Here is a 12,549-nt window from a genome sequence, read left to right on the forward strand (position 1 = left end):
AAGTATCTCCGTTTAACGGGGGGATCCCATCACTACCAGTTTGCGGTCCTTCCATTCGGTATTACACTCGTCTCAGAAGATCAGGGATTCCCGTTTTCCTCTACCTGGTTGACTGGCTGCTCAAAGCAAAGTCGGCAGAGATGGTGCTGTATCATCTGCAAGTAACACAGCTGTTGTTTGACTTGGGTTTTTGATAAATGTACCCAAATATCACCTTGTCCCCTCTCACCACAACCTGTTTATTGGGGCAGTACTGGACATAACTTGTCTGGAGGAGGGGTATCCCCCAAGGTTTGGGAGTTTGCCCGTTTACGGGCATTAGAAACAACTAAGGAATCTAATGGCAATTGACCCTTGATATAAACTGGATCTGTTGGTGAAGATTTATACCTTTTATCTACCCTTGGTGTAGGGATTCTTGCGCTAACAAGATCTTTAAAAATGTCGTCTGCATGCTTAAGCACACCCTTCAGCATAGGCAGTGTATGAGTGGATCTCTGGGAAGAGCTTAACATTTCAAAGAGATAAGCCTCAAGTAATTCTTTATGCAGCTAAACTCCATGATACTCAGCAGCCCGATCTATTAATTCTATGTACCCTACATTATCATCAGGTGGAGAGGGTTTTGAAGGGTACAAGTCTTGATCGTTATCGGCATTTGGATCTGGATTATATAAGGCTCCCGGTTTTGTGGAATTTATTTTTTTAACATTTCCGTCTGTATCCATATTTATTTTTGTCATTTTATCTGTATTTATTTTTGTCGCAAGCAAAAAAGACGTTGCAGCTAGTATTTTTCCACATTTATTTAAATAGACAGTGCAAATGGTTGTTATAGGTTTATCTATATGTATATATGTGCCAAATATGTTTCATGCAACATCCACCCAAAAACTTCTGTTGGATCAAAACAGGAACTGACATATGAGAAGTGGGAGTGGTGTCACAGAGATTACTTGCAGTAATATTAGTGATCTGATGCTGTTACAATATTGAAAACACTGTCACTAGCCATTTTTATTAAATGTAAACCGATTAAGAATTTAGACAAGTGCACCTGTGCACTTTCAGTGACCTGGCCAAAGACGGCAGCAAGCTCTCAATTAAAAAAAAAAATAAAGGCCCTTGCATTCATCCTGCCAGGCTCTATTTCCCTCACAATCCTGAAGCATGAAGACTAAAATATCCAACAACACCCACGTGAGCTGGCAGCTTTTGATTCACATTTTTTAAACTAAGTCCTTCGCTAATGCAAAACCCTTTTTCCATAAGTTAAACAGTCTCCGCTTTGAAGACATTGGGTGTGTATCACTTCCCTTATTTTACTTTGTACTGCCCCGTAGCATTTGAACAATTTACTTTAATGCTGTAATCCCACAAAGTGTAGCTGCAGTCACAGTTCTTCCTCACACCATGGGGAAAAAAAAACAATTTAACTTGAAAAAGGGCTTACAGATATGCCCCGGCTGTCTCTGTCTCTCAGGAATGTTGTTTCTTCATGCTGCACCAAGTCACGGAGGAAAGTTTCAATTTAAGGCCTGAAAGTGAATGGAACCTAATTTTCTTAATGTGTTTATACTGCCTGTCATGAAAACTCACCTGACCTCTGCCCTCTCGCCGTCCATCAGGGAAGACGCGGGCCGTTGGAATCAGGCCGCGAACCATATCCGCGCAATGCGGGGATTATGGGAGACTACCAAAGCTGCCAAGGGACTACACTTCCCAGCAACCTCTAGGCCCGACGCGCGCGCACAGGAAGTGACGCGGCACAATAGACGGGAATCCATATAGCCAGGAACCGCGGAGAACTGCTCGCAGATTATCCTGGAGCCTGACCTGACTGTGTTGCTGATCTCATTGTGGAGTTCCCCGGGTGCGGTAAGGGTGTCAGTGACACCGCCAAGAGTCCTTTAGGGCACACGTTTGTGCTTCCGTTTGTATTTCCGTGCTGGTGATATCAAAGACTGCCAAAAATCGAATACGCTTGTGAGACTTATTAACAAGCCTTTAAGAGAATCGGAGTGAGTGCGTGGAGCGCTCGACATACACGCTTGAACTTTACCAGGTGGTATGACCCTAAATACCACGCTGTGAATTCTTTTTACACCAATGTTTTGCCTTACCTGAAGTCACCGCTGAACATGTATTTATGAACTGTGTGTGTGTTGTGTTGTCTTCTAGCTGGGGGTTTGTAGAGGGGCAGCTAGGCTACAGCGTAAGACCTTCCTTCCTCAGTGAGGCCTACCTGCACACCCTCTTTGGTGGGTATATGGTGTTACCCTATATTGGCAAAAAGGTATATTCTGCTACTGGTTTAATACAAAGGGGGGGTGCTTATGTATTGTTTGTGTATCTACAGTCGTGCAGCTAGCTGGCGTTGAAGCGGCCTTGACGATATTTAATCGCCCTTCTGCTGTCACAGATAGAACTGGTTATTTTTCTTTACAGGTAGACTGAATTGTTTATGTGAGTCAAGTGGGTGTAAAGCCAATTCAGCTACAGGCAATCCGGCTAACCAAACCTGTGCTTCCTTTACAGATCTCCCTCCCCGCTGTTCCCATCCTTTCCTGCCCCTCGATTGACCCCCTTAAGCTTCCGTGCCTTTACGGCTATTCGGAATTAGGGTTGTCAATAGGGGGGCCCCCATTGAGCAACGAACCGATCCTGAGAGGCCTACGCGGGACCTGACACTGCCAGTCTTATCTGACCTCTTTGGATCACACATTACTGCCGGTCTTACATTAGCTCCAAGTATTCACGCTACTAACAACGCCCCACCTACTCAAATTTTAACACCTGTAGAAGTGCAAACAGTGAAATACAAGTCCACCCCCACCCTTTCATTAACCTGTGACCTAAAACACACTGTAGTGCAGGCTCAGCGCCGGAGCTCCGGAGATGTCAAAGGAACAGCTGAAGGAATTTCCCGCGCCTACCAGAGATTAATGGCCCAGCAGGTGCTAATGTGGGCAGCCATACACGGCAATCAGGAAGAGGGTTGAGGCAGGCAAGCCTGGCTGGAGCACGGATTGCCAAACAATTCTCTGAATCTGAGAATCCAATTTGGTTGTATTTTTCCGCTCCTATTTATAAATATAGACGGAAGAATAATATTTTTCCGTCTGTGTTTATATGTAAAAATCCGTTTAAACAGAAAACCGGGAGCCTTAATTATAATTAGGGCTCCTGGTTTTATGGTATTTATATTAAAGATTTCCGTCTGTATTGATCCATATTTATCTGTTGCCCATTTTATCTGTATTTATCCATATTTATCTTGCGTATAAGTTTTGTTGAAAAACTGTACATTTCCATATTTAACTGATAGACCCGCACTCCTACTATGTCGTGTTTTAGCTATTTACGCTGTCAAATATTACATAACAATACATCCACTGGTAAATATTAGCATTATACCATAAATGTATGTTGACATATGCCTTTATTTAAAGAAATTTCATCCTGTGTTTTAATTTCCCATGCTGTCCATCTGCTGGCCTATAATTTATGAAAAACAGCGCGGAGAGTCATTTAAAAGAAGCACAATTTACTGTATTTATCCACTTTTAAAAATGAAATCCAAACAGAAAACACATTGTTTTCTGTCTGTATTTATCTGTAAAAATCCGTAAAAATGGAAAAAAGGGAGCCTTAATTATAATCATTCCATGGACCAGGACTATTATCAACCTCATCCCCGTCATCCTGTTTGTCAGGTGATTGTGGTGAATTTGTGGGTGTTCACAAATTTGGGTTAGGTGGGAAAAGAGGTGACAAAGGAGGAGGAGAAGGGTTAGTACCAACATGTTTCCTTTTAAGAGGAATGTGGTAAGTGTATTCAGCTTCTGGATTGTGTTTTAATGCCCGAAAATGTCCAGTTTTGGGATTGATAAGGTATTTTTGTTTCGGATCAGTGTTGTAAGGTTTTATGTCCAAACGATGCTCCTTTAATGGAGTAGGAGCGGTTTTATCTTTCTGTGCCAATATCTGTGGAGCTGATGTTTTCGGCGCCGAGGTGTTCGGATCCGAAGATGTGTTTCGGTGCAGATTGTTTTGACTCGGCGCCCGAATTAGGGGCCGACTTGATCCCAAGCCGGAAGGCTTTAATGTGTGTTTTGGTGCTGGGCCCGGAGGCGGGGCATTGGAAACATGTTCTCGGTCCAGACCTTAGCCCGAAGGCAGAGGAGGGACCAGAGTCTTTTTCTTGGGCAGAGGTAAAGTTTGGGGCAGGGGAGTATCTGTACTCACGGTACGCTGACCCTGCGGAATGTCTTCCATGTCGGAGTCAGCCTCTGACACGGAAATGTGTTCTTCCTTGGCTCCTTGCGCATCAAAGACATCTTGTTTGGAATCTTCTCCGAATAGATCTGGAACAGAGCTGCTGTTGCATTTCGTGACGACGAGCCAGACTGTCATGGAGCGTATTTTTGGATAGGAAATATTTGAACGCGTTGCAGTGTTGTTTGTCGTGCTCCAGGGAGAGGAATAAGTTGAACACTTCGCGCAAGTCGATGCGCGGGTACTTACTGTGGCACGGAGTACAAAATTTAAATGGAGTCCGTTCCATTGACTGCGAAAGCGCTTGCCGCAGCTAGGCCGACGGCCTTCCACGAAGTTTGATTGAAAGACTTTACTTGAAACTATACACGGAGAATGGGAAACTCGATCGAATACTAATACCATTGTGGGTAAGAGGATTGCGCACCGAGGGGAACACAAGAAACCGTGTCAAACCGGAACGCAGCAATTCACGTCCGAACCCGATGGCTGAAAAAAACAATCTAACAATGGAGTCGATGCCCATGCGCACTATCACCGAAAGGAAAAGTCACCTACCACGTGACTGCAAAGACTTCTTCGAAGAAAAACAAAGTGCAAACATTCGGACCCAACACTAGAAGGCAGGAGAATGCAAAGCATGTGATCTACAGCTCACATGCCTCGAACATATGATTTGCGCTGGTAAAGAAAACGAGAGAGGAACGAGTGAAATTTAACATATTTCTTGGGACAAAGTTAAATTTATGAACTGTCATTTAAAGCAATACGTTTTCAAAGGTAATCTATGAAAAAGAAAAAGGAAGGGCTCAGTCTATAGGGATCCTAATCCAGACTACTAATAGTGTGGTCAATTCAGAGGCTGTGGGGTTGTTTGCCACTTTTTAACCAAATGTGCTGTCCTAGCATTAGGAGTTTGTACGGCTATTAAAACAGTTTTCCTTCTTTAAAAGAGTGCAAGGAAGAAATGTTGTTCTGCGCATTTCTAAGCTTATTTACATATGGGATTGATTTTAAAGGTTTAATTTACATGTGCTTTTATATGTGTGTATGTTTTCAGAAACCACTGGATAGAGATTACTCTCTGCTAAAAAAAACAAAGATTCTGGAAAAGCACACAGGTGAAGATATTCAGTGTTTCGTAGTATTAGCAAAGATCCCATGATGGAGGAACACATTTTGTTCATACTGTACAATGTGTAATCCTATCTCCGAACATATGATTCCCTGGGAAAATTACTATAGGAGCACAGTAAATAAATCTTATTTCTGACCGGAACAAAATAAGAGGGTGAATACTCAGGCTTGTACTCCAAGTGTACTTTTATTTAATCAAACAAGGGGGATACACTGTTACTGTGCAGAATGCACAGCTATCTGGGGGAAACTTCATCTGAACAGGCCTCCCTGAATCTTGTGCAAAGTCCATACACTGGATTCAAAATAGGCTGGAAGCACAAGGAAACGTCATGCTCCGCCAGTAACTTCTAACACCTTGACTGCCATCAAGCCTAGTGCCAAGAAACAAAAGCAAAAAACTACACTGTAGTTTCTCTCTCTATATCCCAGAGTTTCTGGCCTTTTCATGCCCCTCCTCACCACCCACCCCCCCGCCAACAATCCACCCTCCCTCCCGCCCCGCCCCCCCAAAACATTTGGAAACAAGGGGTTAAAACCTTACCCTTGCTCCGCCAGTGCCAACAGAAACCCTGTTTTAAATTAAAAAATAAGCCAGCATACATAGTAGAAAATTCTCTTTAAAAATCTCAATCTGTAACTGTATATATATTTTTGTTTATCTTTAAACATAAAAGTTTACAATTTTATGGTAAAACAAAGGCTCATTAATTTTTTTTTTCAAAAAAGAAAAAAGAAAAGGGCTTGGAAACCTGAAATGTAGTTAAAGCTGCTGACATGTTTCACCCTGGTGTCTGGAAGCAGTCTGTTCTCTTTATTTGTGCTGATAGGTTAGAGAAATCAAGAATCCATAAACTGCGCTCCAAACCTCCACAGCTTTTCCTTGAAATTCAGATTCCCACCCTCCCCCAAGAGTTCTGAACGCAATATTGTCGCATCAAGTATGTGATTGTCACGAGTTCTCAGGTGTGAATCCCCGGCTCCGCGGCAGTGCACGGAAGTCCCTGATGTGCAGCTCTCCTCAGCGTCTGTAGGGGTGGAAGCCCTGGACATTATGGTTCTGTCCTCGCCCAAAGCCACTAGCTCCAGCTTGTGGGCCGCCTGGTGCCAAGGGTCCTGTCGTGTAAGAGAGGGCTTGCTGGCTGGGATCGGCAAAACCCTGTCCAAAAGCACTCATGTCTTGTCCATAACCTGCTGTAGGAAACAGAAAGGCATGTTAAAATCAGACCAAACAATGCACTAAAAACTAAAGAGGTCATTAATATGAGCCACAGTATTGCATACAGTGCCCTAAATATTTTCAGGTCAAAAGAGATCATGAAGAGTAGAGCAAAAGCATCAGTACAGACCTTAAGGTTAGCTCAGAGCCATTGACCGGTCAAGCAGTAAAGAGCAACAGCTTCAGTACACATCTTGGGCTACGGCCATACCTTGGCCATTTACAAAAGAGCAAAGGGCTTTAGTCCAGAGATATGGAGTGGTCCAGAGTGACCCAGGGTCAAGCAGTAAAGAACAACAGCTTTGTCCAGAGCCATACTTTGGCCACATAGAAGAGCAAGGGGGCTTCAGCACAGAAGTACAGCGATGTTCAGTGCCATCAATGGGTCAAGCAGTAGCTTCAGTACAGAGCTTTGCCCAATGCCATACTTCGGCCACATAGAACAACAAGGGGCGTCAGTACAGTGGTACATGAAGATGTCCAGTGCCATCAATGGGTCAAGCAGTAGCTTCAGTACAGAGCTTTGCCCAAAGCCATACCTCGGCAACATAGAAGAACAAGGGGCTTAAGTTCAGAGGTACAGGAAGACGTTCAGTGCCATCTTTGGGTAAAGCAGTAGATTCAGTAAGGAGCTCTGGCCAGAGCCATACATCGGCCATGTACAGAAGAGAAAAGGGCTTCAATACAGAGGTATGGAGACGTTAAGGGCAATGTAGAGGCCTACATCGCGACAGTAGGGGCTGAAGTAGAGAGGTATGGAGCTTTTTGGGGTAATCTAAGGCTCACAGTAAAGAAGTGTTAGAACTTCAATACAGACGTGTGGAAATGTTCAAGCGAAACTCAAGTTCCGAAGGGCTTTAGTGCCTCTGTGTAGGTGCGGTTTGCTGCATAAGCCACAGGCAAAATAATTTTACGCTGAAATGTACACCACTGCCACTTGGCCATGTTCAGATTCATTCTTCGGTCAGAAAAGTAAATGCTCTGACACCAATGGGTGTGGTACTCAACTAGATTTTTTTAAAAAAGATACCCAGATATTTCCAGCAACTCTGGGTCTTGGAATACTGCTATTTGATATTTGAAACTGTAAACATCAAGTTGTGTGACCAGAAACTGACCATTCAAACGCAACAAATGTCATTCTTCTTTCCAGACGTGTTTCTTGCAGAAGGTAATGCACCATCCTGCATCTCCTCTGTGCTGGAGAGAGTCCATGCAATTACCAAGACAATAGCAATGCCTCACTGTTGGAGCTCAAATAATTTCTCCCTGGCGACTCACAACCGGTTTTTCTTTCCCCATCTTGGCGTGGCATGTTCCTATATATTGTAGGGTTACCTCTCCCACAACTTACTTAACCTCTTTTGAACTTCTAGAAACTTTCAATCTCTCCAAAGCTGTGAAATGTTTCATGAATGCAGATTATGCCAGCTTATTGCTAGCCTGAGAGAAGATCTGTCATGGTCTATGCTCTTCCGTAGTACGAGGCAAACCTGAGAATGGATGGTTGGGTACTGGCTCTAAGCTAAATTCAAATAAAACGAAAGAATTTGTGGTAAATGGAAATCAGATTTCAGGTTGGAATCAAGCTGCTCCAAAGAGATGGAACCTTCAAACTCTCCCATGAATTTGGTTACTCTCCATTTGTGTACTCTGCATGTACGAAATGAGGCAAGGACTTTTCTTAATGATGGTAAAAAAAACAATAGCTATCATGGCCATTTCAAGCCCCCACCTGAACTACGCCAACTTTCTTTAACTGGGGCTCCATCTTTACCATTTACATAGCCACCAGGTCCAGCAAAATCGGGCAGCACACTTGGACACTGGTGCCAGTAAAGTCAGTTAAGCACATCCTTTCTAGTTGTCCTCACAGTGGCTTCCAATCTCCTTCTGGGGACTTTGCACCATGCCCCTACAGTTTCTCTACATAAATGCCTGTCTCATCTTCCAAAAAGATCACTGCAATCCTCAGCCAATCTACTGATTGGCCCTAGGCAAAAGAATTGTACAGGAGTGTGGTTACAGCTTTTATGCCCATGCCTTTATGCTCTGGAATCAGCTGCCATTAACAGTACCCACCATGCCTAAAAAGCCTTGAATATACAGATTTTCTCCAAGGCTTTTTATATTGCATGTAACATTCCAGCGCTATGAACCCAACAGTGAAAGCACACTCTATAAAGGTTAGTAATGGAAGAAACTGGCTTAGTATATGATGCACACTCTAAGGAGAGATGCAACTTGCGCCAATCGAGGCAACCCTTATGGTGAGTTTAGTGGTCTTTGATAACCTTAACAGCTCTCTAAGTGGTAGCTGTGAAGAGCAGGTTTCAGGCCTATCTTGAAGGAGTGTAAAGCAGCTTGTTTTTACCACATTTCATCGACAGTGTAGATCAGAGGAAAAAGAAACACACATATGGAAATAAGTCTATTTATTACACAACGCAATCACTATAACATTGGTATATCTTGTAGCCGGAGAGATCAATATTACACATGAAAACACAAGCAAGAAATCAGGTAGGTAACACAAATACACATTGGTCTCTGGGAGGGGGGTGGGGGGACGAAACCATATACCATATAAGTGGAATGCGAACTGCAAAGGAGAACGGTACTTGGACCAAAAGACTTAGAAGAACTGGGAGAACCAGGAACCACCCAAGTTAAGTACCCAGGAACCCCATGGAGGCTGTGTGCAGAGGGAAAACACAGATGCCTGCTCAATAGAAGTCAATGGAGAAGTCGCAGTTGTAGTTTTTAAGAATAAGGACCCTTCCCAGAGGCCCTGAAGAAACCTTTTGGAGAACTGAATGTTGGTGAGCCACCCCAACCGTGGATGCCCCAGAAACAAGGTTACCTACACAAGGGAAGACAGGTGCATAGGAGTGAAGTGATGTTGGAACCTCCCGGGACTCTGGAGTAGTCAGTAAAGAAGTCTGGTGGAATCCAAAGGTGGATTCTTGAAGAGGAAAACATGCAAGCAGAGGGGGCAGAGTCTATGTGTTAGACCTGGCATCTTTGGCGTGGTTACCCCTGACTTTTTGCCTCTACCTCCTGTGTTTTTTGATGCTATGCTGGATTTCGTTTTTGCTGGTTTAGATGCTTTGGGCACTTTGCCACTGCTGATCAGTGTCAAAGTGCAAGTGCTCCCTTGGTAAATTGTTATATTGATTGGTTATCCATGATTGGTATATTTGTTTCACCTGTTAGTCCCTAGTAAAGTGCACTGGGTGTGCCAGGGCTGGTGATTCAAATGCTACTAGTGGGCTGCAGCAGTGATTGTGCCACCCACAGGAGTAGCGCTAAAATGATGTCTTAGGCCTGCTTGCAGTGCCTATGTGCAGTCCAGGACTGCCATGTCGACCTGGCCAGTGCACCCACTGACCAGGCCTTATCCTTCCCTTTCTGTACATGTCAGGCATCCCTATGGTGGCCCTAGGTACCCCCCTGGGCTGGGTGCAGTGTATCTGAAAGGTAGGGCATGTACTGAGGTGTGTAACATGCCCTGGTAGTGAATTACAGCCATTTTCGTTTTTCACTGCTGAGAGGCTATCTTGCCCATAGGATAGAATGGGGAAGGCTGTTTACATGCCTATCTTCCCATAAGGGCAAGATAGAAAATCCAAGTTTGGTGTCTCTGTGTTCAGAATTTAATTATACATCTTTTTAGCAAGATGGTTTTTAAATTCACTGTGTGAGAATAGCACTTTTTAGAAAGTAGCTATTCTCCTGTTTAACCTTCCTGTGTGCCTGTGTGCTGGTTGGCTGACTGGTGTCATGTGATGGGCTAGGTGGCTCCAGGAGCCTGGATGAGTCAGCAGCAGGGTGAATAGGGAGATCTGCTTTAGATGGGTGGGAGGAGTAGTCCCTGGGTTTGAATAGGGCTGCCCCTGCCAGCACAAAGCTGGCTCCACCCCCTGCTGGCCAGGCCGAGGACTCTGCCTCTGCTGGCACAAAGATGGCTCCACCTCCTGCTGAGCGTCTAACGACCCTGCCCCTCACTCTGAAAGGAACCAGGTGCTCCAGAGCAGAGCACACCCAGGAACCGGTTTGAGCAGGGGAATCCCCCCCACTGGAACAAAGAGAGACAAAGACTTGGAGGGGTATAAGAAGAGGACCACTGCCGGTGCGTGAAAGTCTCCAGTCGCTGCGTGCGTCGACGCAGAGTCCCGTTCCGCCTCGAGAGTTGCGGCGCCGGAAGGCAACGCTGCGCCACGCATCGCACCACATCGAAGAGTGTCGCATCGAACCTGTGCGTGAAGCTTCCCCCTAAGAAACCTACGCAACGAAAGCCAAATTCATCGCATCCTCCCCCTACAGATCGGAGCCGGCGCATCCACCTCTGCTGCGTGAAGCAGGGTTGCTGCAAAGCCTCCCCAGGATCTCAGGAGTATCGCATCGCCTTTGCCATCTTCCTTGTTATAGCTTTTGGGAACCTTATCGCAACTACAGGTACAGTTGGACACGAAAGTGTCGTATTTTGTGCATTGAGAGTCGCATTGTGCAAGACACTGACTTTTACATCCTGGAGTACTTTCTGCAAGCTCTTGAACTATCTTTAAAGTAACCTTTTGAATTATATGTTGGCTTGTCTGTAGTATTTGGTCTTGTGAAAGTTTTTAGTAAAGATACCTTATTTTTCTAAAACTGGTGTGGAGTAAATCTGTGGTGTTTTCACTGTGTTACTGTGAGTGTTGGTACAAATACTTTACACATTGCCTTTGATAGCCTAGACTGCTCAGGCCAAGCTACCTAGAGGATGAGCAGGGGTTATCTTAACAGTGTATCCCCCTTTCCCTGACTAGAAGCAAGGGTCCCTACTAGGACAGTGGTACCTACCCTGCCAACTAGATACCCCTAGATCTAGCACTATGCCACTCGAAGGTGACCAGGAGGCACAGAGACAATGCCCATCCTTGTTGGGAAGTTCAGAAGAGTTCACAAAGACCTTGTTACTGCAACTGTGGAGACCAGGTGACGCTGTGGAAGACCAGGAGCCATACATGAGCTGTCCCACCTCAGAGGTCAGTGTCTAGGGGGTTGGTGTCCTGGGGCAGCTACCAACCACCCTTGGTAGCTGCAACTGGCGTGGAAGACAAGATGCAAGGATTAGTTGCTTACCTGTAATCCTAGTTCTCTTCCAGGGGTATCCTCATCAAAGTCATAAGCACTAGAATATTCCCACCCATGCGCGGGACCCCCGAAACACAATCATATATGTGACAAACATAGATGTATCTCCATATATATATACATTTATATATATAATAAAAAAGCAAATGCAGCCTTTCATAACCAGAGCTGAATAATGCTGTAAGGACTCCCCTGTATATCATAAACAATACATTAAAAACCAGGGAAAAACAAAAGCAAAGCATGTTTTAAAACTGTTTTAATGCTTAGCACAATCTCTCAGATAGGACTGAAAGCATTGACAGCTCACAGGCTGCATTGCAGAAAAAACAGCCTAGAAAGGCTGAAAAGCTAACTCATAGCAGCATAGAAAAAAACTGGCACCGTGCCTTTAAGGCAGCCATGACCCCTAGCTACTACTCATGCCTCAGGGGTGACAGTTAGGTCAGTTCTTTGCGGTGACTCAAAAGCCATGACACAAAGAGTTGACAATTCCTTAAAAACAAGGGTCCTTTGCCCCGGGAGGGTTGCTTATGAATTTGATGAGGATACCCCTGGACGAGAACTAGGATTACAGGTAACTAATCGTTCTCTTCCAGGGGATCCTCATCAATATTCATAAGCACTTGAATAGAATAGCGAGACTCACCTCTTCCACCTGCGGGCAAAGGAAAAAATAATTAATAATGAAGCTCAGATAACTAAACTTGAAAACCCAGATATCTTATTATCTGAATAGATTCCTCAAGGAGGCTTGGCCTACTTGAGTATCCGCC

The 12,549-nt window shown here is 44.6% G+C and overlaps 1 protein-coding gene across 10 annotated transcripts in view; it reads right to left on the reverse strand.

Moving 5' to 3' along the window:
- Positions 1-5,583: 5,583 nt before the first annotated feature.
- DAZAP1 (DAZ associated protein 1) overlaps positions 5,584-12,549 on the reverse strand; it is a 585,407-nt gene continuing 578,441 nt past the window's right edge. For 8 of the 10 annotated variants that reach the window (XM_085638285.1, XM_085638289.1, XM_085638284.1 and 5 more), the window contains one exon: positions 5,584-6,609. In XM_085638285.1, coding sequence (XP_085494411.1) covers positions 6,437-6,609 — 173 coding nt within the window. In that variant the 3' untranslated portion in view covers positions 5,584-6,436. The remainder of the gene's footprint in view (positions 6,610-12,549) is intronic. The other 2 variants (XM_085638288.1, XM_085638290.1) reach the window with 1 other exon arrangement.

The sequence above is a fragment of the Triturus cristatus genome, chromosome 12, assembly GCF_964204655.1.
Source record: "Triturus cristatus chromosome 12, aTriCri1.1, whole genome shotgun sequence".
NCBI lineage: Eukaryota > Metazoa > Chordata > Amphibia > Caudata > Salamandridae > Triturus > Triturus cristatus.